We start from the raw sequence: 24,061 nt of genomic DNA, 5'->3' as shown, positions 1-24,061 counted from the left end.
AGCACCTTCCGTGAACCCCCACACTGGAGGCTGTGTCCCAGTGCTGCCCTGAGTGGAGGGTGACCGACTTGTGTCCCCTCCATCCTGGGATAGATACTGGGACGGTCACCTCACCTCAGGGCACTTCAGGTTGGCCTTGCCTGCATTCTCATTTCTCCGGGGCTTAGTGGGGGCTCCGTGAGGCAGTCCAAAGGCACAAAGTGGCCCTTCACTTGCAGTCAAAGATTGGGGGCTGCAGGGGTCTTGTGGCCCCAACCAGGGGATCCAGTTTCTCCAAGCCACCTACTTGTAGGCCATCTTGGAAGAAAAGAATGTGGCCCTAAGAGAGGTGTGTGTCATTAGGAGAAATCCTTTGTGTTTCTGAACCTCGGAGACAAGAGCCTTTGAGGTCAGAGGGACAGAGAGTGGGCATTTGGGTAACACTGGAGCCAAGAAAAGTGCCAAGTGCATTTCTCGTTAGCATACAGGCCGCCTTCGCTGTGCGCCCGCCCGCTGTGGGAGCCGAGGGGGAAGAGCTATCCTGGGACCAGCACTGGTGGACGGTGGGCCACCCAGGAGAGAGCAGGCCTTTGTCCTCTTGGCTCAGGCAGAGATGGGCCTGCATGTCCTAGACCATTGCCAAGCAGACCTGACCTCCCAGGTCCCTCATGGAATCGGCTTTGGTCCGGCTGGCTGCTGGCCCAGGGCTCAGGGCCCCGAGCAGGGAAACAGGAGTGGAGAAGGGACTTCCCTGTCGAGTGTTGAGCTCAGAGGTTTTCTAGCAAAGTGCACCAGTGTTACCCTTCTGGTTGTGAGGTTTCTGACCCCACAGCCAGTGGCCAGGTCTTCCCTGTTCTGCCCAGTCCGCGGATCAGGTAGATGGAGTCGAGGCCGCATGGCTTGGGTTCCCATTTCTCCGGCTCAGTCTCAGTGCCCTGCTGGCTCCCCGTACTCACCACCCCCAGTCCCAGATGCAAAGGACCAGGAGAGAGCGGCTTCTGTGTGTGGCAGCCCCTGGGGCCAGCGGGCCAGTACCTGCCAAGGCAGGCAGGCCCGGTCCGGGCAGGGAGGGCCCGGGAGGCGCCCTGCGTGGGGCAGGCCGCTCCACGGCCTCACGGGGCTCCTCTGGCTTCCACCTCAGCTGCTCCAGCCTCCAACCGGCCAAGAGGCCTTGTACCTGGGAGGCAGGCAGGGAGGGAGGTGGTGGGGCGCTGAGCTCCCTCCTGTCCCCCTGCTCGGCAGCCCTGGGGGAGTGCTTCGGATGGGGGAATGTGGCTCTGCCGAGGGAGGACCCCAGGGTACTGGCACCAACCCTGCTTCTTGTCCCCCTCTGTCAGGAGGCAGTTCCCTCCGTCCCCCTCAGCCCCGAAGATACCGTCTTGGCAGATCCCAGTCAAGTCCCCGTCACCCTCCAGCCCTGCGGCTGCCAACCACCACAGCAGCAGTGACATCTCGCCCGTCAGCAACGAGTCCACGTCCTCCTCGCCCGTGAAGGAGGGCCACGGCCCCGAGGGCTCCACGGCCACCTACCACCTGCTGGGCCCCCAGGAGGAGGGCCAGGGGCTGGTGGATGTCAAGGGCCAGGTGAGGATGGAGGTGCAGGGCGAGGAGGAGAAGAGGGAGGACGAGGAAGACGAGGAGGACGAGGACTTGAGCCACGTGGACGAGGAAGCCTGCCTCGGGGTGCAGAGGGAGGACCGCCGGGGCGGGGACGGGCAGATCAACGAGCAGGTGGAGAAGCTGCGCCGGCCGGAGGGCGCCAGCAACGAGAACGAGCGGGACTAGGCCCCCCCCGGGGCTCGGCCTCCGCCAGCGGGTTGCCGGGGCCTGGCTCCTTCTCTGGCTCTGGGAGGGCGGCCTCGAGCCGGGTAGGGCCAGAGCCGTCGCAGCCTCCGTGGGGCCTGAGCCCTGTGCGTGGGGTCGCATTTGTGTGTGGCCAGCCTCCCCCCGCCTGAACGCCAGCCCCAGCCCGCCACTTCCTCAGCTCAGCCCCAGCCCGACGGGCCTGCGACCTTGTGCTCAGGTCAGGCGGCGGGGTGGCGGCGTGTGCTCTGGACTCCAGCCCCCTTGAGCCCCGGCTCCCGGACAGAGGTCTCGTCCAGGGCGTGTCTGCTGAGCATCTTAGCTAACCTAACACCGTGCATGACAAGAGGTAGTTTAATTACCTGGCTCCTGATGCTCCGAAGAGGAAGGGCTGCATTGATGTGTCTGCTCTTCCACCTCCCTCCTGTCCTGCCATGGCTCCTTGACTTGCCCGCAAGGGGCCGGGGGGCCGTCTTGTCATGTTTCCAGAGCCACGGCCCCGGGCTCTTCTCTCTGGGCCGGGGCCTCCCCGGGCCTCCCAGCCAGGTCTCGTCCAGATGATGCCGCCCCCATGCGCTGTCCCAGCCCCACCGTGCCCTGTCGTCCTTCCAGACGAATGAAATCACACTGCACTTCTGCCGTCCTCGCTTGCTGCGTTGTGACTCAGCTAACCCCGTGGCGAGACGTGGTTCGGACTCCCACATAGGAGCCAGGCGTCAGGGCCTCCCTGTCTGCCCTTCCCACCCAGAAACACATGTGCATTTGTGTGATCAGGTCTAGGTTTCAGAATATAAGATACTACTGTATATAATTGTAATAAATACGAGTTGTCGCTATTTAATTCCTGCCTGTGGCTCTCTGTCTGCTGTAGTACCCTGTGCCCAGATGCAGGGTTCCCCTAGGGCTGTGCCAGGTGCACCCTGGGTGGGGGGGCCGGTTGGGGGGCCAGGCCCGGGCAGCCCTGCCCTTGGGCCCGAGGGGCAGCGGTCCCTTTCCCGAGGTGGGTTTCATGAGCTGCTCACTGCGAGCTGGAGGGTTTGGTCCTCGGTGCCGAAGGGCGACATCCTGATGCAGAAGGGACCTCATGTTACTGTATATAGACCTGGGGTTGAGTGTGATGAGCTCTCCTTCCTTAAATGGATGAATGTGCTCCCAGGAGAGCGTGTGTCTCGCTCTGTCTTCCTCCCCCGTCTCCCGCGCTCCCTCCCTGTCTCCCGTTAACCTTCACACAGCGTTCAGCTGCGCCCAGAAAAACAGTGTGACCCTCCTTCCGAGGAGCCCCCGCTCCCTCAAGCCCGTGCTGCGGCCAGGCGTGGGGACAGACGGCAAGGCCACCTCCAGGTGGCTCGTGTAGTTACAAAGTGGGGACACAGTGCAGGGCGAGTGGCCAGGGGGCAGAGCCCCGCAGCGCACTATGTCCCCCTGGGGGCGCGCACCTCGCAGCCTGCTGGCCGCCGTGCGTGCGCCGCTGCCCGGCCTCGGGCCCGCCGGCAGCCCCGGGGAAGGAGGTGGCCGCGGATCGACGGGTGAGAGACTCGTTGCCGGGGCTGTTCTGTCGCAGAAAACATTTCTTCTGCCTAGGCCCCTTTTGGGGGCTCAGAGCCCAGTCCCCTCCCTGCTGCTGCGCACCCATTCCGGATTCCGTGGCCCAGGGCACCATGCAGGGGTCACGTGACAGTGACCCAACTCTTCCCGACCCTCCTGAGTGTCCAGCCCTCTGGCCGGCTTTCAGGTGTCACCTTTGATGCTCATAATCTCCCGTAACATCCCTGTGGACCCTTGTCCCCACCACGTGCTCCCTAGGGCCAAGCAGATCCCACATTGCCCCCCTGTCTCCTTGCTGCCCCCGAAGCAGCCAGGCTTCCCAGTCTGCGGGGGCTACCAGCCTGTCTGGGCCGAGGACTCCCCCTGCCCCGTGTCGGGGAGCCGGGTGGGCGGACCCGAGACAAATGAGCAGAGGGCTGGAGGCCTGGTCCCATCCCTCAGCCTCCGTGGGATGTGGCCGGAGACCCCGCTGGGCCACCACCTCTCCTCAGTGAATGGAAACCCCAGGTCCTCGGTGGGTGCTTTGGGGGTCCCCCCATTCAGCTCTTCAGCTTGGTGGCCACTTGTCACCGTCTCTAACTTGGTCTCGAACTTTGCAGAGGTCCCTCCTGCGGTGGCCCCAGAGGGGGAGAGCAGAGGGCAGGGAGCCTGGGGCGGGGCTGGCCAGTGCTGTTGGGGTGGGTGGTGGCCCCCCGAGACCGGGTGACCCGAGGCCTCGCCATCCCCAGCCAGGGGCAGTGGGGTTCAGTGGGCCGGCGGGGCCCGGGGGCTCACATGCGGGAGATGGGGAAGGAAAACTGGACCTGGAGGCCTTTTGCCCTGCGGGTCCTGAGCTCCAATGTCAGCTTTTGAGGACAGAGAGTCTGGCGAGATTTCAGGGAGGAAAAAACCCCTCCCCAAAACGGCGTGAGTGCTGCCTAATAAAGGCAGCTGCTGGACGGAGGGAAAACAGCCCTTTGGAAAAAAAAAAGCCTTTCATTAGAAAAATAATGCATTTCATCCAAATAAGGTAAAAATATTTGGAATGGGGCAGAAGTGAGCAGCAAGCAGCGCCCGTCAGGCCTTTCTGGAAGGGGGAAGATTATTAAACTCAATGACAATGTAGTTTTGTAAAGTGTCTTTTAAGAAAGAACCAGCCCCAGCCCCAGCTCCGGGAGGCTGCGGGGCCGCCCTCCTGGCCCCGAGGTCTCCCCAGCCGCCCCCCTGTGACTCCTGGGCTCCGACTCTGCTGTGGCCGAAGGCACGCCCCCCCTCCCCTGCCACAAGCCAGCCTGGCCTGGTGTTGGCTCTGCCCCAGGAGGCTGCTCCCCACCTGCCCGCCCAGCCTCCTGCGCTCTGTGCCGTGGCCTTGACCCCTGGGGCTGGGAAGGAGAGCTTTCTGGGGGCGGGAGGGGGCTGTTGAGTTTGAAGTGTTCGGGGGTTTTTCATGTGGTGAAGCACATCGAAGAGGTTTAAAAAGCCCGGTCAGTACAGAGAGGAATGGAGAGCACAGATCTCCTCTCCTGTCCGTCTGGGTTTGTGGCTTTGTTTGCAGGCCCCCGCCCCACCTTTATTTTACTAAAGACGGGAAGCACCTCTTCACCCAGTGGTCCTGTGACTGGCTTGTCTCACTGAAAGTCGTGGCTTTGGGGGCTCACACCAAATGGGAGTGGAGGGGTTCTCTAGAAGGTTCTTCTCCCACCCTTGCCCTCTGCCCAGCCGGAAGCGCTGAGGTTGGCTCTTGGGTCTGGTCCCAGAACCTCCCTCTCTGGTGACTGCCCCAGCCCTGCCCAGCTCTACCCCTGCCCCAGCCCTGCCCCTGCCCTCCCTCTGCCTCAGCTCTACCCCTGCCCCAGCCCTGCCCCTGCCCTCCCTCTGCCTCAGCTCTACCCCCGCTCTGCCTCAGCTCTACCCCTGCCCCAGCCCTGCCCCTGCCCTCCCTCTGCCTCAGCTCTACCCCCCCCACCTCAGCTCTACCCCTGCCCCAGCCCTCCCTCTGCCCCGGCCCTCCCTCTGCCCCAGCTCTACCCCTGCCCCAGCCCTCCCTCTGCCCCAGCCCTTCCTCTGCCCCACCCCTCCCTCTGCCCCTGCCCTCCTCTGCCTCAGCTCTACCCCCCCCTCTGCCTCAGCTCTACCCCTGCCCCAGCCCTCCCTCTGCCCCGGCCCTCCCTCTGCCCCAGCTCTACCCCTGCCCCAGCCCTCCCTCTGCCCCAGCCCTTCCTCTGCCCCAGCCCCACCCCTGCCCCAGCCCTCCCTCTGCCCCTGCCCTCCTTCTGCCTCAGCCCCACCCCTGCCCCAGCCCTGCCCCTACCCCAGCCCTCCCTCTGCCCCTGCCCTCCCTCTGCCCCAGCTTTACCCCTGCCCGAGCCCTCCCTCTGCCCCAGCCCCACCCCTGCCCTAGCCCTCCCTCTGCCCCTGCCCTCCCTCTGCCCTGCCCCAGCCATCCTTCTGCCCCAGCTCTACCCCTACCCCAACCCTCCCTCTGCCCCAGCCCCAACCCTGCCCCAGCCCTCCCTCTGCCCCTGCCCTCCCTCTGCCCCAGCCCTCCCTCTGCCCCAGCTCTACCCCTACCCCAGCCCTCCCTCTGCCTCAGCCCCACCCCTGCCCCAGCCCCGCCCCTGCCCCGGCCCTCCCTCTGCCCTGGCCCTCCCTCTGCCCCAGCTTTACCCCTGCCCCAGCCCTCCCTCTGCCCCGGCCCTCCCTCTGCCCCGGCTCTACCCCTGCCCCAGCCCTCCCTCTGCCTCAGCCCCACCCCTGCCCCAGCCCCACCCCTGCCCCAGCCCTCCCTCTGCCCCTGCCCTCCCTCTGCCCTGCCCCAGCCATCCTTCTGCCCCAGCTCTACCCCTACCCCAGCCCTCCCTCTGCCCCAGCCCTGCCCCTGTCCCAGCCCTCCCTCTGCCCCTGCCCCAACCATCCTTCTGCCCCAGCTCTACCCCTACCCCAGCCCTCCCTCTGCCCCAGCCCTGCCCCTGCCCCTGCCCTCCCTCTGCCCCAGCCCTCCCTCTGCCCCTGCCCCAGAGCCCAAGGAGGAGGAAGGACAGGCAGGAGATGTTTTCTGACAACCTGATCCTCAGGAGTTTACTTAATCCTTAGTGTTTCTTCATCTGTTTGTTTAAGATAGTTTCTGCCAAGGCACCCAGGGAAGAGGGTCGAAGGCTCCTGGCAGCAGAAGCGAAGGGGCTGGTGAGACCCTGCACGTGTGGCTCCAGCCTCAGGTGAAGTGCTCACCTGGGGGTAGACCCCAGTCCTGCCCTGCGCCTTTGCCCTGCACGGCTGTTTCCCACCCTGGGATCAGCCGCCCCTGCTGGGAGGCGGGGGCCCGCCACTGGGGAGACACCCTCATGGTGTGGTGCTGACATGGGACCACCACCCTGTCCATGTGAGGGCCTGAGCTGGGGGGTGCTCTCTGCAGCTCCCGGGGACCCCCAGCTCCCAACTCCCCCCACCCCACTCCAGTATTGTTGGGTACCTTTCACGCCAATTATGAACAAACCTTAGTAGTTATTGAGCACTTTAAAGTTCAGGCTCTTCTAGAAGAAGACGTGAGATTTTACTATTTCATAAGGGGAATGCGTGAAGCCTTTCCTTGCTACCTGACAAGTCCTGGAAGGACCTTCTTTATGGTGACGGCCACATTTTTTAAATCCATCCGCACACTCAGATGCCCGGCCCTCCGCCTCCCCGGCCAGCAGCCCGGGAGAGTCGTTTCTGGGCCTTAGCAGTTCCTAGGATGCCCAGGGGACCCAGGGCGCAGCCCCCAGGCCCGAGGGGAGCTCTGGCCAGGGCTGAGCGGGTTCTTCGGTGGGGAGAAAGCTTTGGGCTTCCCTAGGCCACGCGTCCGCCCCGAGCGGGAGCTGGGGCAGGCCGCTCCAGCACCGTCTGCGTCCCGGGGGCTGCGGGCCTCCTGGGCGCCGCTTCCTGTCTGGCTGCCCGCGGAGGTGGGCCGGCTCTCCCAGCGAGGGTGGCATGGGCCTGGCCCCACGAGGTTCCCCAGGGCTCCAGCCCGGCCGGGGGGCCCTGCTGTGCACCTGGCTTCCTGGAGGCCTGACCCGGGCCTTGGGGCAGCCGCACTCCGTCCGCCACCCATCGTGCCCTGGTCCGGGGCCAAGCCCGCCTGTGGGGCCAGGGCCACCGCATGGAAGGCTGGAGAGCAAGCCGCCTTTGCCCAGGTTCACTGGGCCTGCTGGCGACGGGGCCCAGGGAGGGGGCCGGCCTGTCACCGCGTCCAGGTGGGGCTGGGGCAAGGCTGCCGGTGAGGGCCGGGGCCCACCTCCCATGGGTGACTCAGCTGCTGGTAGCCCCAAGCCAGGCCGGGTCTGTGGGAGGTGGGCCGGCCGCTGACATCAGCGTGAGCCTGTGCAGCTGGTTCTGGCTCTTTCCGAGAGGTTACAAAACTCTCGAATTTGCCCCAGTTTGGATGTAGGAGTAGCACGCCACCGAGGCTAATTACAGCCAGGAATGAAGCCGTGTTTTACTGCATTTCCTACTGAGGCCAGCAAGCCATAGGCAGTGCCGTGGGGCCTGGGCCCGCTCCTGGTGGGGGGCGGGGGGGGGCGGGGTGCTGCTGCAGCTGCGAGCCCCTCCCTCCTGGGGGTGGGGGACATGGTCTCAGTGGGCGCTGGCTCCTGGGGGTGATGTGGCCACTTCTCTCTGCCCTCATCCGGGGCAGCGCCTGGGACTCGGGGCGGTGAGAGCTGACCTGGTGCAGCGTCCTGATGGGTCGCAGGCCCTTGTCCACCCCTTAGGCTGTTTGGAGGGGCACCTCGAGACCCAGCGCCCCCCTCCCTGGGCCAGGTCCAAGGCCTTCCTGATCTATGCCCCTGGGCCCTTGTGCCTGCCTTGTCCTGGGTCTAGCTTGGAAGCCGGGCCTGCCCGCAGCTTGGCTGGGCCTCCCTCCTGTCCACTGTGTGTGGGTCTGCCGAGATCCATCTGGGCGGGGAGGACCCGGGGGCAGCTGGGGAGGGGGCGTTTGTCTTGGGGGGGCCTCATCTGCTCGGAGTCTCTCCTCCCTCCCCTGGGCCCCAGGGGTCCCTGAGAGGCAGCTGACGTTGGAGGCCCCGAGAGCTGGCCCTCCAAGGCCCCTGTGGGGCCTGCCCCCTGGCCCCCTGCTGTAGCACCCAGAGCAGCCCTGTGGTCGCGCCACCCACTCACCCAGCTGAGGTCCGGGCTTGGCTCCACGCCGCCCCTCGGGCCCCATGGGAGGGCTGCTCGGCCCACCAGGGCCCGTGAAGCTCCAATAATGGTTTTAATTTGTTGAACTTGTGTTTTATCCCATAAATTAGTCACTGTTTTATTTAACAGAATCGAGATATCCACAAACAATAGGCGAGTTCCAACTTGAACATTTTAATAAGACAGAAAAAAGTATATATTTTCGCGTCTGTTACAAACATATTTATGTAAATAGCCTGTGGGCTGCGTTCCAGGAAGAAAGGAGAAAAGGAAGGGCCTTCTGTGCTGGGGCTGGGCTGGGAAGGAGGCTTTGTGGTGGGAACGACATGGAGCAGAGTGCTGGGCGGGTGCAGACCCAGGAGACGGAGGGAGAGGCAGCCCCCCGCCCCCCCCCGGCCGCCCCCCCGCCGGCCCTGGCCCAGCTGCTGCCCAGCCAGGGGAGCAGGGCGCCGTGGGGCCTCACCTTCCCGGCCCCCAGTTCCCGCTCAGGAAAGTGGGTGTGCTCAGTGCAGGGCTGTGACCCGCAGGGAGATGCTCCTCCAAGTGGAAGAATGTCCCCGCCCCCACGGGGCTCTGGGATGCTTTGGCCACCTGGAAGGACGTCAGCTCAGGGCAAGGCTGGCAAAATGGTGCTGATGATGAGGGTTAGTGGGAAGTGGGTCACCATTTAGAAGTGTCAGGGCAAACGAGGCATGAGGCCTGCGCTCTGGGCCAGGCCTGGTGGCGGTCCACGCACACTTGCGAGGGAACCTCCCCCCGCCCCCTGCCAAGGGGCCACCAGGGCCGGCAGTTCAGGCCTGGGGCTGGTGGCTGCGGACCTAGGAGTTGGCCCCCTCTGGCTCTGCCCCCCTGTGCTCCAGGCAGGAGCCGAGCCAGCATCCGGATCGGATCCGGGTATGCACCGTTCCCAGCCCAGGCAGGTCCCTGCAGGAAGGAGGAGGCAGAGGGATGACCCTGCCAAACGCCTGCCCAGTAGCCCTGGCTGCGAGAGGTTGGGCTGGCCGGGGTCTCAGGGGGCCCGGGGAGCCCATGGAACCTTTGCCTGCGGCCAGAGGCTTCCATGCCAGTCGGCTGTGCCCTCTGGCAGCCGCTGAGCCTCCCGTGCAGGCAGGAGGGGAAGGAGGCCACCCTTTGGGTGGACAGGGCCTGAGCTCCCCACCGTCTGTCCCCAGCAACCTGGAGGAACTTGGCCCCATCCCAGGGTGGAACTGGTCTGCCCCTTTCCTGCCAGGGTTGAGGGGTGACCGACTCCCTCCACTCCTCCCTGCCCTGTGCCGTCCTGCACAGCTGGGTCCCCGCCAGCCACTTGGGGCTGGTTTTAAAAATAAAAGATAACTTGGGCGCCTGGGTGGCTCAGTCGGTTGAGCGACTGCCTTCGGCTCAGGTCATGATCCTGGAGTCCCGGGATCGAGTCCCGCATCGGGCTCCCTGCTCGGCGGGGAGTCTGCTTCTCCCTCTGACCCTCCTCCCTCTCATGCTCTCTGTCTCTCATTCTCTCTCAAATAAATAAATAAAATCTTAAAAAAAAAAAGATAACTTGATAGATTTTTTTCCAGTTTTTATTGAGTGAAAATGTCAAACCTTGCATCAGTCATGCAAAAAAAAAAAAATCAAATAAATAAAACACATATATTAAATTTCTAATAGCACTAAATTCAAGTGGAAAAATATTCAGTTAACCAGGTGCCGAGGAGACCAGATTCAAGTAATCAGAGCACACACTGTTCAGTTCGGTTTTCACGTTCTGCATTTTTCGTCTCAAAACCTCTCTATATATCTCTATATATCTATATATGTATATACATATAGATATATACACACACATATGTGCATACATGTTATTTTATATTTATATATATACACATACATAGTTATAAAACATTAAAAAGAGCATTGGTGGATCAAGCATTGTTTTCCCCACAGAAAGAAAATAAAACAAAATTACACATTAAAATTCAAAATGAGCTAGCGATGGCTTATAGTCCTAGTGTGCAATATGAAGGTTACAAAAGGCCAGACTTCGCACTGTCGGCATCTCCGATTTTCTTTTCATTTTTTTGTTTAATTTTGCTACATTGAAAAATGTTTTTGTGTTTTGTTTTTTTGTTTTTTTTTTGTTTGTTTCTTTGTTTTTTTCCTTTACAAAACTCCCTCCACACACCCAGCGGTTCCGTGGTAGGGCACAGAGTCTGGGCGAGTGCTCAGCAGCAGCGTGGTGCCCACAGAATTCAGGAGGCTCTGGTAGGGGCTGTTTTAGACAACGATCTGCTGCCTGATGGATCAGGTACGCTCGTCTGACCGCTCCTCCCTCCCTGCTCCCTCCCCAGTGCAGATGATCCTGGCTCTCTGGCTGTGGGCAACCAAGAGGACACACACACACACACACACACACACACACACGGACCAAAAAAAAAAAAAAAAGAAACCAGTGCCCCCTGCCATCTGGGGCTCCCCTTGGAGATCTGTGGGGGAGGCTCTGGGTGGCAGGCCTCCTCCAGGCTGGGCTTGGCTCTCTCCCTGTGGCCGGGTCTCAGGGTCCCACCTGAGCCAGGCGGGTGGCCAGGACTGAAGACGCGGGAAGCCCTTGTCCCTGTGGCACCCCCCTCCCCGCAAACTGGGCTTGGTGACCTCGTCCACTCTGGGAAGGGGGGACGTTTTGCAAAGGGAAGCAAATCTGGATGGGTTGCACCAAAGAAGCATCCCAAACAAAGAAATAAAATAAAAACAAACTGGAAAAAAAAAAAAAAGCCCTACAAAGCCACACGCATAACCAATAGAGAAAAACTCAAATGTTAACTACAAACTTGTATCAACAGTAATAGTCCTTTTTCCTTGTTTCTACAAAATTCAAGTTAAAAGTTGGAATCACGCAGCTCCCGTCAGTGCTAGTGTGAAGACGGCCTCAAACGGGTAAGGCCTCTAAAATAAATGCGAAACGAAGCCCCACGTGAGCGATTGCACTCGGTCTCCAACCCCAGGGCTGGTCCGAGGCGGGCCGGGCTCTCGCGGCCCGCCTGCCTTTTTGTTTTGTTTTGTTCTATGTAGAATAATAACCTTTACAGGAAAAATACTGTACAACTTTCTCGCATTTTTCCCCCCATTTTGAATATTAAAGCCCAGACAGTGGTATCCTTCCTGTTCCCACCACGTGGTGGCTGAGGCCCCTTCCGGGCCCAGCACCCCAGCACTGGCTGCTCTTCGGTCTGGAAGCAGCGGATGCAGCCCCGGCCTCCCCCCTGGGGGCAGAGGCTGGGGCCTGGGAGCCCCCGAGCGGCAGGCTGAGGCGCGTCGCCTCCGGGCCCCAGCCCTCAGGAGCAGACCCCAGGGCCGGGCCCTGCGGTGGGGCGCAGCGCCCCGGCCTCCCGGCTCGGCTAATTCCGTGGGGTTCCCTGCGGTCCCTGCAGTGTCGCCGGCGCTGCTGCCTCTGCCCCGCCCCCCACCCCCCCAGGGCCGGGAGGGAGCGTCTTAGCTGCACGAATGGGAGGCCCTGCCAGATGCTACCGCGGCCCGCCTCTGGGGGGGAGGGGAGGGGGTCGCGGTGACCCCCAGCGCCCTTCCCGGTCCTGAGCAATGAGGAATCCCACCGGCGTGGTCGTGGGGCCCGGGGCCCGGCCGCGGGGAGGGGCGCGCGGGGCGGCTGCCCGGTTGTCTGTGCCCGCCTCGCCCTCGGGGGGGCCCCCTGCTCCTCGGTCCCACCCCGGACAAGAGCACCTTCTGTTTCCCTGAAGAAGAAGATCCCCGAAGTGCAGCCAGAGGAGGGTCGCTCGCAGCCGGTCCTTCCAGCCGCTGGCCGCGCACCGCGGGCGGGGCGGGGGCGGCCCGGGAGCACCAGAGGGAGGCCCCCGCCTCTGTCCTGAGACGGACTCGGGGTCCGGAAGCACCGGCGGGGCCGCCTCGAGCCCCGCGGCGGGGGCGACCGTCTCGCTCTGGACCGAGGGCAGCGTTACACATAAATAGCATCTCTTACAAAAGGAATCGCAACGGCCACCAGAGGGGGGGGGCGGGCGAGGAGGCCCCGGGCCCGGTCCCCGCGTCCCTCCCCCCGACGGGCCGGCTAGGGCGAGGCTGCGGCGGGCGCAGGGGCCGCCAGCTCCGGGCTCCGCGCCCCGGGCCCCCCCGCCGCCGCCTCGGGCAGCGACTCCTCCTCTGAGTCGGTGCGCAGGTCCTCGTCGTCGTCCTCGTCCTCGTCGTCCTCATCGTCCTCGTCGTCATCCTCATCCTCGTCCTCGTCCTCGTCCGCCTCCTCCTCGGGCAGCTCCAGCTCCTCTTCCTCGTCCTCCTGTGACGACTCTCCGGCCGCGGGCACGGGCGCGGGCGCGGCGGGGCCGTCGCGGGGCCCGGGGCCGTCGAGCGGGCCGGGGTCGCCCGGGTCGCCCAGCCCCAGCCCCAGCCCCCCCGGGCCACCGGCGGCGGCGGTGGCGGCGGCGGCGGGCGGCAGGAAGAGCAGGGCGCCCCCCGGCTCGGCGCCCAGCGACAGCGCGCTGTCCAGGCCGACGGCGGGGCCCGGGGAGGCGGCGGGCGGCTCCCCGCGCTCCTGCTTCTCGTGCTTGCGCTTGTGCGAGTCCATCTGCGACATGCCCACGACCGTGTGGCGGCAGCCGGGGTAGGTGCAGTGGAAGTGCGAGCACTTGAGCTTGTACTTGCAGTCGGGCACGGCGCAGTCGGCGCTGGAGCTGAACTGGCAGAAGCCCGCGGCGCTGATCACGTCCTGCTTGCCGTGGTGCTTGCGGTGCGCCGTGACCTTGGTGCTGTCCGTGCAGCGGAAGCGGCAGCGCAGGCAGTGGAAGTGGGTGCTGCTGCCCGAGAAGGGGCAGTCGGCGAAGTGGCAGCGCAGCGAGGCCTTGAAGCGCTTGAAGTCGTCCAGCACCAGGTTGTCCACGCGGTCGTGGTGCTGGGCGTGCTTGTACATGTGCGTGCGCCCGCAGAACTTGTAGCCGCAGTTCTCCCGCGTGCAGTGGTAGTGGGTGACCTTGAGCGAGAACTGGCACGCCGCGTCCTTGCAGTCCTCGTAGAGGTCGAAGCGCCGGAAGCCCTCCAGCATCATGCCCTCGTCCAGCATCTTCCGCGAGGAGGCCGTCTTGCGCCGCTTGCCGAACGGCGACATGTCCTCGATGATCCAGAAGCGCTTCTTGGCCCCAGAGGCTGTGGGCATGGAGATGGTGTTCCCTGGGGAGGGGCAGGGGAGGTCAGTGCCCACCCCCCCGCCCGGGGCACCATTCCCAGGATCACACACCCACACCGGGTCCCCAGTCCCGGCACCACACGGCCAGAGGGCGCCCCTCGGGGGTCAACGCCTTGGCTTCCCCGGGACTCTGGGGGCCTCCCCCCTCCCCCTCCCCAGAAGAGTCGGGGAGCCCCAGGCTTCCCCTTGCATCATCGCATGTCTGCAGGATGAGGGCACAGGCATCCGCCCGGGGTGGCAGAGCAAGCAGCCCGGGGGGAGGGGGGGATGTGGTGGCTGCTTCCTGGCCAGTTTGGGTGGGAAGTGAGGACACGTCCCGGCGCTAATTGAAGCTGAAGGGGGAATCTAGGTCGGCAGAGTATAATTACCCAGGTTGGCCGGGGGCCAGGACGCCATCATGCACCCGCCTCTAATGAGGGACAGGCCAGTTCCTTCTCCAGCTGGCTAACCAGTTTCCCCGGCTGCCCACCTGTCTGCACAGGGGACCAGCCTACTTGCAACAGGGATGCCAAGCGCCCCGGGGCTGTTTGGGACTGCAACTCCCTGCCCCGAGGGACACCTTCCCCTTCATACCAGAAGGTTCTTTAAAGTCTTGTTGGGGTCTTCTGGCCCCAGTTAGCTGGGAGAGGACAGCTCTGCTGAGGGGCCAGGCTGGAGCAGGGGCTCAGCCAACAGATGGGTGCCCATCTGTGCCCTCCCTACTGGATGCAGCTGCCTCCCTAGACTCCGGATGCCCCACTGCCAGGTCTGCCTGATCCCCTTTCTGGGAGGCACCAGGCCCCTACTGCTGCGGGGTGAGGGGCGTGGCACAGGCCACGGGGGAAAGGGCAGCGATCCCAGCGCTCCCTGCCCCACACCCTAGAAACCAGAGAGAAAGCTTCAGGGCCCGGCCCTAGCCGGGGTCAAGGGTGGGCATCCTCCAGGCTTCTCCCACGTAGCTGACGCATTCAGCCTGTCCTGAACCTGCCTCGAACGCCCAGCCTCCATGGCACCACTGGGCCGCATCGTCCACTAAGGGAATAGACCCAGTCACCCACCCTTAGCGGGTGAAACCAAGGTCTGCCACGGGGTGGGGGTGCCCAGCAGAGGACCGGGGAGGGTCTGGGGCCTGGAGATGCAGGCGCATGTGGAGTGGTCGCTGGTACAGGGCTCTGCCTGGTTATGGCGGCAGCTTTCCATGGGCTGAATCCCACGAGGCAGGGCCCCCCTGCCCTGCTCTCCACCACACCCCCGGGCCTGGCACTCAGCAGAATGTGAGGCCCAAATGAGTGAGGGAAGGCACAGAGCCGGGGTGATGAGTACACCCCGGAGGGGAGAGGAGGGCAGGTCTCGTTCCCACAGGGCATCAGATGTGGGGGGGGGGGCTTGAGGGTGGGCGCAGGAGGCGCCTCTGCCATTGAGCACTGCCTGGGGCCTGGGCCACACAGACTCCCCCCTTCTTCCTGCTTGGCCCCAGGGATGGGGGTTCAGGCTGACGTCAGGACCCTGGCTGGACCCAGTGCCGGGCAGGGGTGGAGAGGAGCAGTCTGCGGGGCAGAGACTAGGTTCTCTGGTCTGGGGGGGTGCTGGGCTGTGAGGGGCACAAGGCGGCCCTGTCCTCGGCCCGGCAAGGCCACAGGAAAAGGTCAGGCCCCGGATCACGGCCTCGATGGTCAGCCGGGGTGACAAACACTGGCAGGAAGTCGTGTGCGAGTTACCTGCGGCGTCCTGAACTAGGGGGGCGTCGCCTTGTACTGGACTTGGAGTCGCAGTGGTGGGCGGGAAGCGGGGTGGGCTGCTGACAGGGCGGCCCAGGCCCCGGGGGGCTCCGAGAGTGGCACTGAGCAGAGAGTATGAGACACAGGGCGGAGAAAAGAGGCATGGGAGGGAGGGGAGGGGCGCCCGCAGCACGGCCGCTGAGAAGGATGGGGTCAGTGGGGGCTGCGGAGCCACGCGGGCAGCCTGGTCACCAGCGGCGGCAGGAGGAGGAGGAGGAGGAGCCGAGCAGCCTGGAGAGGGTGGAGAAACGCAGGGGGAGAAAAAAAAAAAGGAAACCAAAACAAAGAAAAAACAAACAAAAAAGAACCCAAATGAGAAACCCAATGGCAGAAGCAAGTATGATATGAAAACATGTGGACAGATGAGGAGCAGAGAGGCGCCACGACAGAGTGGGGAAGGAGGTGGCAGGGGGAGGAGAGAACGGGAGGGGCAGGCTGTGCAGGGGGAGGTCACGGTGGGCTCGGGGAGGGCCTGCGGCCGAGCCCAGCGTGGGCGGGAGCCTGGTCTGGGACGACGGCCGCTGGGGGTGCTGGGCCGGGTGCCTGGGCCCCGGCCTACCTGCCCTCCTGGCGGGGGGCGGGGCTCTGCTGCTCTATTCGGTTAGTGCTCAGAGAGGACAAGCCTGGGGTCCTCTCCTGGAAACCAAAGCCAAGGGCTGAGTGCTGGCAGGCGGTGGCCTCCATGACCCACGTCCCACAGACCCGCAGGCTCTGCCGCACCCAGAGGCTGGCTCTGTCCCCGCTTTGAGGCCACTTGACCATGACCTTCCAGTCCTAAGACCGACCCAGCAGTGCCTTGGGCCTTGGGAGGAGGGGCCTGGCCCAGGCTGGAAGTCTCCGGGCGCCCAAGGTCTCTTCCTGGCCCGCAACTGGCGCCGTCCCAGCTCCCCGGCCACGCACTCACCTGCCGCCGTGCTCTCGTTGCCCACGGGGGTGCTGGAGCAGCTTCGGTCCATGGTGGACGACTCGGAGGACACGGCGCCCGGGCTGCAGCCCATGTAGTCCATGTACTCATCTGTCTCCGTGTCCATCAGGCTCGGGGGGCCCTGAAAGGAAGCGGGGGCCCCTGAGGAAGCTGGGCTGGGGGCCTTGCTGCCTTCAGGGCGGCACGGGCCCCCCACCTGGAAGCAAGAGCAGGACAGGGTGATGCCCTGTCGCCACCCCAGGCGGAGGAGGGGGCGGCGGCCGGCTGGGGGCTCTCACCTGGGAGGGAGGCACGCGATCGAAGTTCTTCCCCAGCATCCTCCGCATGTGCTTCCGGGCGTGGGAGGTCATCTGGTGCTTGAGGAGGAAGGAGAACTGGCAGCCCTCCCGGATGCAGTGGAAGTGGCTGTTCACCTGGTTGTACTTGCAGCCTGCGGACACAGCCCCGCCCGGCCGTGAGCGCCCCGCGCCGCCCAACGCTCGCCGCACCTGCTGCGTGTCGGTGGCCTTCTGGGCACTGGTGTCCAGGGAGAGGGCACGTGCCCCCCCGACCCGCAGGGGCATTCCTCTGAGGAGGCCTTGCACTCCACCCCAGCCCCAGGTGGCAGGAGGGCATGTGATGTGGCAGGCTGGGCCCCCCATCCCCTGTCCCCCCAACGGAGAGATCCCGGGGCTCCAGGCGAGAGACCCTCATGACCCGTCCGCCAGGTCAGCCCCCTCCCAGCAAGCAAGATGTGTCTTCACGTCTCCTCTGGGGAGCCCGGGAGCCTCTCCCCGGACCTGTTTAGGCCTCTGCCCTGCCCCCACCCCACCTCCGCTTGGCTCTGGGCTGAGAACAAACAGCGCGCGGGCAGGGCTGAAACAGTGTCAGCGCAGGGCAGGTGAAGGCCTGCCCGTTGCCATGGCACCGGGGCTGGCCAGGTGTCTTATGTCATCCCCCAGCTTTGTTTGGCCCCAACTACCACCCAAAACCCCCGAAGCTGAGTAAATACGGACAGCTACGGAGCACCCCGACACCCGTAAGCTGAGCCTGAGGACGGCACGGGCCACTGAATGTTGACCTCTGTTGCCAGTTACCAACCCTCTCCCAGGCCGTGAATTCTTTTCGAATTAATACTTGAAAGAAAGGTTTGTTTCTTGCCCTTTCCTGGCAGTTGCCCTGCGTAGCTCCCCCTTCCCCTCTGGAAGGGCCAGTGCAGATGCAGCTGCCCCACCTCTGGTCCCCCAAGGCCCTGCTGCTCCAGCCACCGAATCCCAGCAGGCCCGGCCTGCAGCCCAGATGTCTGGCCCGCCTGCCTCGCGGCCACCTGCCTTCCAGTTTCCAGTTTGTTCCTGGCAGATTCCTGCCCCACATCTGTAGGCCCAAGAACATGTGGCTCCATCGTGAGGCACATGGGTGGGCTCTGCCCTGTGCCCGCTCATCCCAGAGCCCCGTCCCCAAAAGGCATCCCCAGGGCAAGCTGGGGCCAGGGAGTGACTCGGGGGGCCCCGGGTCGGGGGCTGTGGACGGCTTCCCAGCCGAGGCCCCAGCTCTCACAGCAGACTCCGCTCCCTGGCATCTGCTGCGAAGCTCAGGACACGTGTGGCCTCCTCCTTCTGGGTCGCCCAGGTCGCAGATGCTCTGGGCTGACCCACAGTGTCCCTGCTTGTCCCACCAGATCCCTGCCACTAAGCACGGCGCTGGCCAGAGCAGACGCCCCAAAGCCTTACTGCCACCACCCCCCACCCGCCACCTCCTGCAACAGTATGCTCCGCACGCAGCCGTCCCTCAATACGCATCTGCTGCACGAACACACGAGCAGACGGAGCAGGGTCCGTTCTGGACAAAGCCCTTGTAGTGCAAGCCCTGGAAAGCAACCCCAGGGCAGGCCACTTCAGGAGCTCCTACGTTACCGGCACGGCCTCGAGGGAAAAGGAAAGAGCTCCGGGGTCAGGGCCTGACTCTGCCCATGGGGCGTTTTCCTTGGGGGGAGGGTGGTGGCTGGAGTGCTCTGAGTCCCCCTCGCCCCTCTTCCTGGGCTCTTTGTGTCGGACAGGGTTGCCCCGTGGCAATTCCTAGCCTGTGAGATCTGGGACGTTTTTAAAGAACTGTGGAGCCTGAGAGGCAGGGACAAGAGGGGGGTACCGGGAGAGGGGGCCAAGGCTGCACCCCTGCCCCTTGCCGCAAGCCGCCACCCCCAGCCCCGGCCGCTAGTACCTAGCCTGCCACACTCCTCGCGCTTGGTGAAGTACTTGAACCCGTTGGCCGCCCGCCGCTCGGCCTTCTCGTGCTTCTTTATGTGCCATGGCAACTTGGTGGTGATGTTGGTCACAAAGTAGCAGCCAGTCCGGAGGCAGTGGTAGTGTCCACGCATCCGGAACTCGCAGTGCTGCAGGGAGGGGCAAGGGGGTCAGGAACAGGCGGACAGCTTCTGTGAGCTCCCACCTGGCCCCCGCGTCTGGGCCATGGCAGGCCCTCCTCCGTGCTCAGAATCAGGAATCGGATACAGGCCTTTCACGTGTGCAAAAGCAGTATTGTCCCTTTTGTCATTTGACTGAAACATCCAGCCTGGTGATCGTGCCAACTGCCTCCGATCCCACACCCAGAGCAGACATCACTAATCTATCCCTGCACTCTTCCCTGCATCGCCCAGCTCTGGGATCAGACTCCTTCTCAAGGCACTCTACCAAACAGCCCCTACCAGTCTCGGGGTAGGCCTTTATTAAGGTGAACTTGATCTGCCCTTCCTGTCTGGGGCATGGACAGTTGAATCTCTAACTGCCCAGTGGGCCTAGAATTGTAAAATTCTCGGCGTGTGGGGAAAGGGAGCCCAGTTCCAGGACCGGCAGAATGATGCCAAGTGTAGAGCAGCTGTCCAGCATGACATCCCCACTGAGGGCCGGGTTGACATGACAGACCTCACCAACGGAGCCCCAGTCTGGACCCCTGCCCAGGGGCCTCCAGGGGCCGACAGTGCCCTTTCCAGGGACGGGAGGAGGCCAATTCAAAATGGGTGTGAGAAACGGAATCCCTGCCAGGAGGAGCTGGTCCCGGGCCCTGCCCCCCGCCCCGTGCTGACCCCTACCCCCCGGGCCCTGCCCCCCAGCCCTGTGCTGACCCCCACCCCCTAGGCCCTGCCCCTCCACCCTGTGCTGACCCCTACCCCCCGGCCCTGCCCCCGCCCCCTCCCCGTGCTGACCTGGTTGGGACAGAGACACTGAAGTGAGTAGTACGCAAACTGGTCTCGCACGTTCACCAGGTTGTTGTTGGGGTTGATGTGGTCCAGGCAGTGTGACTCAGCCTTGCCTGAGGTTTTGCAGACGTACTTGCAGTTCCCAAAGAGACAGTGGAAGTGGAACTTGCTGGCATACTTGCAGTCCGTTGCGAGGCAAGGATCGCTGGAATGAAACCACAGCCCAGAAGGTCATTGGCATTCCCAGGGCCCTCCCCACGGACATCCTGACATTTGTCGTGTTGGGGTTCTGCTCCCTCATCCCCTGGGGTGCAGCCCAGAGGACTGGCCCCTGGGCTGCCCTCCTCCCGCACCTCAAGTGGCTTTGGCCAGAGGAGACTACAGATCCCAGCATGCATTCCTGCCTTCTTTTTGGAGCTCGGATGGTGCAGGAAGGATTGCAGTGTGAAGGCTGCCCAGAGCATTGCATGCTGGGACACGTAGTTTCCATGGCCACACCTCAGGATTATAGATAAGGACGGCTGCAGTAACCTCTTGGATGTGAAACTGAGAGATGGCGCTGCCAGCCCTGGCGGGGGGCCAGTGAGGGCCTGGCAGGCCTGGCACGGGCACTGCCCTGGGTGTGGCTGACTGACAGGGTGCAGATGGGTGGGCAGCCCTACCAGGAAGCTCCGCTACCACGGGGCCTCGACCAGTGGGGATGCGTGCCTGCTGTCATGTGCTGCCGAGGTGCACGGCTGCTGGGGGCCCCCAGGGTCGGCCCAGGGCGTGGGGCTCCCGCCCACTCAGAGAACCTCACAGGCCAGCTGAGTGGTGGAGCTTGGGGGGCGGAGGGGTGCTGGGCTGAGCCCCCCCGCTTCATGCCGGCCTGCCCAGGGAGCAGTAGCCCCGCCCCACGGCCTGCCCCCCTGGGCGGCAGACAGGTGCGAAGGATGATGTGCCCCAGCCTTCAGCCCTGGCCGCCCCCATGGCCACCCCTATGGCCGCCGTGGGGTGGGAAACCGACCGCGCTGGGGAAACTAAGAGGGCTGCTGCTGAGGGCGAGGGGGACTGGAGGAAACCCGGGGAGGGACGGGAGGAGCGCAGGTCCCCCTCCATGCCGTAGGCCCAGCCCCAGGTGCTCAGAGAGGGAGGACAGCTGCCGCTCAGGCGGTGTGTGTTCACATCCAATTTATTACTTTTATTGAGAACAGGAAGCCGCACACATAACGATACAGAGTCACCGTTCTCGCCACAAGGCGCCACCACCATCCAGTGGGGAAGGGCCCTTCCACCCCTGAGAGCTCAGGCCATTGTGCAGATGGGCACGGGCCTGGGTGGGGTGGCGCCTAGCCCCCTCGCCCCCCACCCATGACTTCGCTTGTTCCGCAGAGGCTTGGCCGTGGGTGCGAGCCACAGAGACCCACAAGGAGGCCCAGGGCGAGATGCAGCCCACCACTCCCAGTCCACCCAAGCGGGTCCTCACTGTGTCACCACTGCCCCTCGGGAACAGCGGCCATCCCACCCCCCCCACCCATCTGGCCGCTCTGGGAACAGGCAGGGAGGCCAGAGAAGCAGCATCTTTGGCTAGAAGGCCATCACCCAATGACGGTGTCCCAGAGAGGCTGGGGACAGCCAGGGCTAAGTGCAGGGTGAGGAGCAGGGCCTCCGCGGCTCCCCTTACTAGCACCTACTCCCGAGACACACGGGGGACACGGAACTCCCGGCTCATCGAGGGACTCACTTCTCCTGGAACTGCAGGAATCCGGGTTTGACCTGGGGCTTGGCGTTTTCTAGAGAAGTCGTTGCCAAGGGTGAAGTGGGCAGGTGAGGCACTGACGCTGGAATCTGAGGCATCTGGGGTATGGTGGAAGCGAGCTGCTTCCAGGCGAGCAGCGTGGGGGTGGAGGGCACGGCGGCCGGGCTGGGAGTGGGACCTTCCAGAGAGGAAACCGTGGCTGTGGTGACAGGAGGCGCTGGAGGGGACGAGGGGGCCAAGGCAGGTTTGGTCTCCGCAGCCGAGGCGGGGAAGGAGGCCTCTGCGTTTCCCTTCACTGCTCCTCCCTCCGTCCGGAAGTGGAAGCTGCAACAGGCAGAAGCCACGTCTCAGGTGGGGAATGACGAGGGCCCGAAGCAGGTAGCCTTTCCCGGGGTCTGACCCCATCACTAGCCTAGGGGCCCAGTGTCCCCCTCCCCTCCCTCCCCCCGCAGTCCCCAGTCCTAGGCATGACCCTACCAGGAAAGAAAGACTGACAACAAACGGCCGTATCCTCTGGTCCTCAACTTGGGCTCCTAGCTCGGCCCTAACTACCTTCCTACCTGTGACCTTCCTGCTGTGGCTGTCCCTAGCTCCTCCCTACACAGAGCAGGGGGGGACAGGGACAGCAGGCCCTGGCGCACGAAGTCCGTGCTTCCAGAATCTGCTCTGAGAATTAAAGGCGGGTCTCAGCCTTCGAAGTTGGCTCTTCTTCAGACTAGCAGCTGGGCTGCCTAAGCCGTAAGCAGAGCCTGAGTGAGGGCCCAGGAGCCTCGGTCTGTTTTAAATGTCGGCAAGTTCTGGGTTCAATTATGCTAGGCGGGCCTGCTGCTTTTCAGCTCAATGGGTTTACAAATTAATTTCCTTATTTTTAGGTCAAAGAGAATCTACTCGTCTACAATACTGTGGCTAGGAAAGGTCTTCACCTAGGGTCCCTACCTGGGTCAGAGAGGGGTCTCTCCGGCTAACTCTGCAGGGAACATGTGCGGTCAGGCTGCCGGCTGCAGGGGGCGGGGTGCGGGGGTGGGGGGTGGGGGTGGGCAGAAGCAGACCCTGCTCCGGGTCTCTATGTGGGGCCTGGATGGGCTCAGAAGATCCTGCTGGGAGCTGAGCAGGTGGAAGGGCGGGGAAGCCTGCCTTTTTTTCAGGCAGTACCTTCTAAGAAGCCAGCTCAGCTTCTGAGGTCTGGTGGGAGCTGCACACGGGTCCCTGCTTGGAAAGCAGCTAGAGGCCCGCGCAGCCCCTGGGCCCACCCAGCCCAGAGCCTGAGCCCGGCTGGGATGAATGAGGCTAGGTTGCCATGGGCCGCGGGGACCCCCACTCACTTGGCGTGCTTGATGGCCCCGTCCAGGGTGCTGAAAAGCGCGCCGCACTCCTCCACCACACAGTGGAAGTGGGCCTTGTGAAGGAAGTCACACTGGGCATCACAGAAGTCCTTGGTGCCAAACCTGGCAGAGGAACCGGTGGTCAGAGGAGACCCTGGGGCACTGGCCACCACGACGGGTGGGCGTGGCCCTCCCTGCTCTTTTGCTCTGCCAGGAAGCCCCTCACCTTCGAAGGTACACCTTCCAGGGCTCGGACAGCTTCTCCTGAACCAGTGCCTTCACAGCCTTGCCCAAGAAGGGCGAGGACTCCATGGCGGCGCTGCCCTCTGCTTCCGTCTTGATGTTCAACAGGCTGCCGAGGTTGGGGTTGCCCTGAGACATCTGCGAAGAGCACAGGGGCCATGCTTGAGGCTGGGGACCTCAAGACACAAACGTGGCCACCCTGGGAGCAGCAGCAGCTCTGGGCCCCTCGGGCCTCTCGCAACAGACCGGAGCCACTGAGAGGAGAGGAGGCCTGGCCCCACGAGGCTCTGTCCATAGCCGAGCCCTCTCTGAACGGATGCTGCCCCAGGCAACGTGCAGCACTACCCTGGCCCCGTGGAGATGCCAGGGCTCCTCCACACAAGCCCTGTGGTGCTAAGATCCATCACTCAAGCTAAGGCCGAGACTCTGGGCACATGCTCCAGCCTAGCTTTTCCCAGACTTCGTGGCTCCCTGGTTATTTTCCTGCCAGGTTTTCAAAAGAAGTGCAGGAGGAGGAGGGGGGGGAACCCCTATGAATTCCTTGAGAACAAGAGAAGGCACACAAAGGAGGAGCAGAGAGGGAGGGAGGGAGGCTCATGGGGTGAGATCAAGATGGCTCACTGCTGCTGGGCCCCGGAGGGGGAGTGGGGAGGGGGAGCCCGTGTAAAGGCTCGACCCACATGGGGCATGGGGCCCTGACAGGAAGGAACGAGGGGATGCAGGGGGCAGTGACCCGAGAAGGGAAAAGGAGAGCAAGAGAGCTAGGAGGGAGGGAGGGAAGGTGGAGGGCACGGGGCCTGTGGCGGAGGGCAGAGGGCGGCAGGGGGCTCCTTCCCCACCAAGGGCCCAGCCGGGACCTCCACCCGTGAGGTCCGGCCGGGGCCCAGCTCCCTCAGCAGTCACTTGTGTGCGGTAACCAAATTAATCTTGCTGTAGTCAAATTTATCATGTGAAGGGGGAAAATATATTTGAGATGATGTATAATTTACAAAGACCCTGCATTATTTAAAATAAATATTCTGGAGCGACCTCTGTGGAAGGCGTCCGAGACCATTACTCAACCCGAAAAGTGGAAATTGATGCTTTGCTCCCACTTTAGGGCCCCTCCCCCACCCCTTTTTAAACAAACAAAAAATATATATAAAATAAATAAATAAAATTAATAACTGAGAGCGGAAGAAGTTAGAGGGCTCTGGAAAAGCTTTTGGAGTCCTCCATCTGAAGGGAAAAAAAGGGTGTCAGAG

At 63.5% G+C, this 24,061-nt stretch overlaps 2 protein-coding genes across 6 annotated transcripts in view; one reads left to right on the top strand and one right to left on the bottom strand.

Annotated features, from left to right (window-relative positions):
- PEX14 (peroxisomal biogenesis factor 14) overlaps nt 1–2,623 on the top strand; it is a 139,200-nt gene extending 136,577 nt beyond the window's left edge. For all 3 annotated transcript variants that reach the window (XM_054513145.2, XM_064589943.1, XM_045898721.3), the window contains one exon: nt 1,317–2,623. In XM_054513145.2, the coding sequence (XP_054369120.1) occupies nt 1,317–1,764 (448 nt within the window). In that variant the 3' untranslated portion in view covers nt 1,765–2,623. The remainder of the gene's footprint in view (nt 1–1,316) is intronic.
- Nucleotides 2,624–10,027: 7,404 nt separating this feature from the next.
- The window catches only part of CASZ1 (castor zinc finger 1), a 145,981-nt gene continuing 131,947 nt past the window's right edge, over nt 10,028–24,061 (bottom strand). The window contains exons 14-22 of one of the 3 annotated variants that reach the window (XM_064589940.1): nt 22,801–22,955; nt 22,575–22,697; nt 21,238–21,576; nt 19,521–19,719; nt 18,539–18,710; nt 16,621–16,772; nt 16,322–16,538; nt 15,358–15,648; nt 10,028–13,644 (exon numbers count right to left, since the gene is read on the bottom strand). In XM_064589940.1, the coding sequence (XP_064446010.1) occupies nt 12,533–13,644; nt 15,358–15,648; nt 16,322–16,538; nt 16,621–16,772; nt 18,539–18,710; nt 19,521–19,719; nt 21,238–21,576; nt 22,575–22,697; nt 22,801–22,955 (2,760 nt within the window). In that variant the 3' untranslated portion in view covers nt 10,028–12,532. The remainder of the gene's footprint in view (nt 13,645–15,357; nt 15,649–16,321; nt 16,539–16,620; nt 16,773–18,538; nt 18,711–19,520; nt 19,720–21,237; nt 21,577–22,574; nt 22,698–22,800; nt 22,956–24,061) is intronic. The other 2 variants (XM_064589941.1, XM_045898719.2) reach the window with 2 other exon arrangements.

The sequence above is a fragment of the Mirounga angustirostris genome, unplaced genomic scaffold (genome assembly GCF_029215605.1).
Source record: "Mirounga angustirostris isolate CCGP_5_RB_7025 unplaced genomic scaffold, mMirAng1.0.hap1 SCAF_4, whole genome shotgun sequence".
Lineage (NCBI taxonomy): Eukaryota > Metazoa > Chordata > Mammalia > Carnivora > Phocidae > Mirounga > Mirounga angustirostris.
The sequence above is the reverse complement of the archived record's forward strand: the minus strand, read 5'-3'. Positions and strand labels throughout refer to the sequence as shown.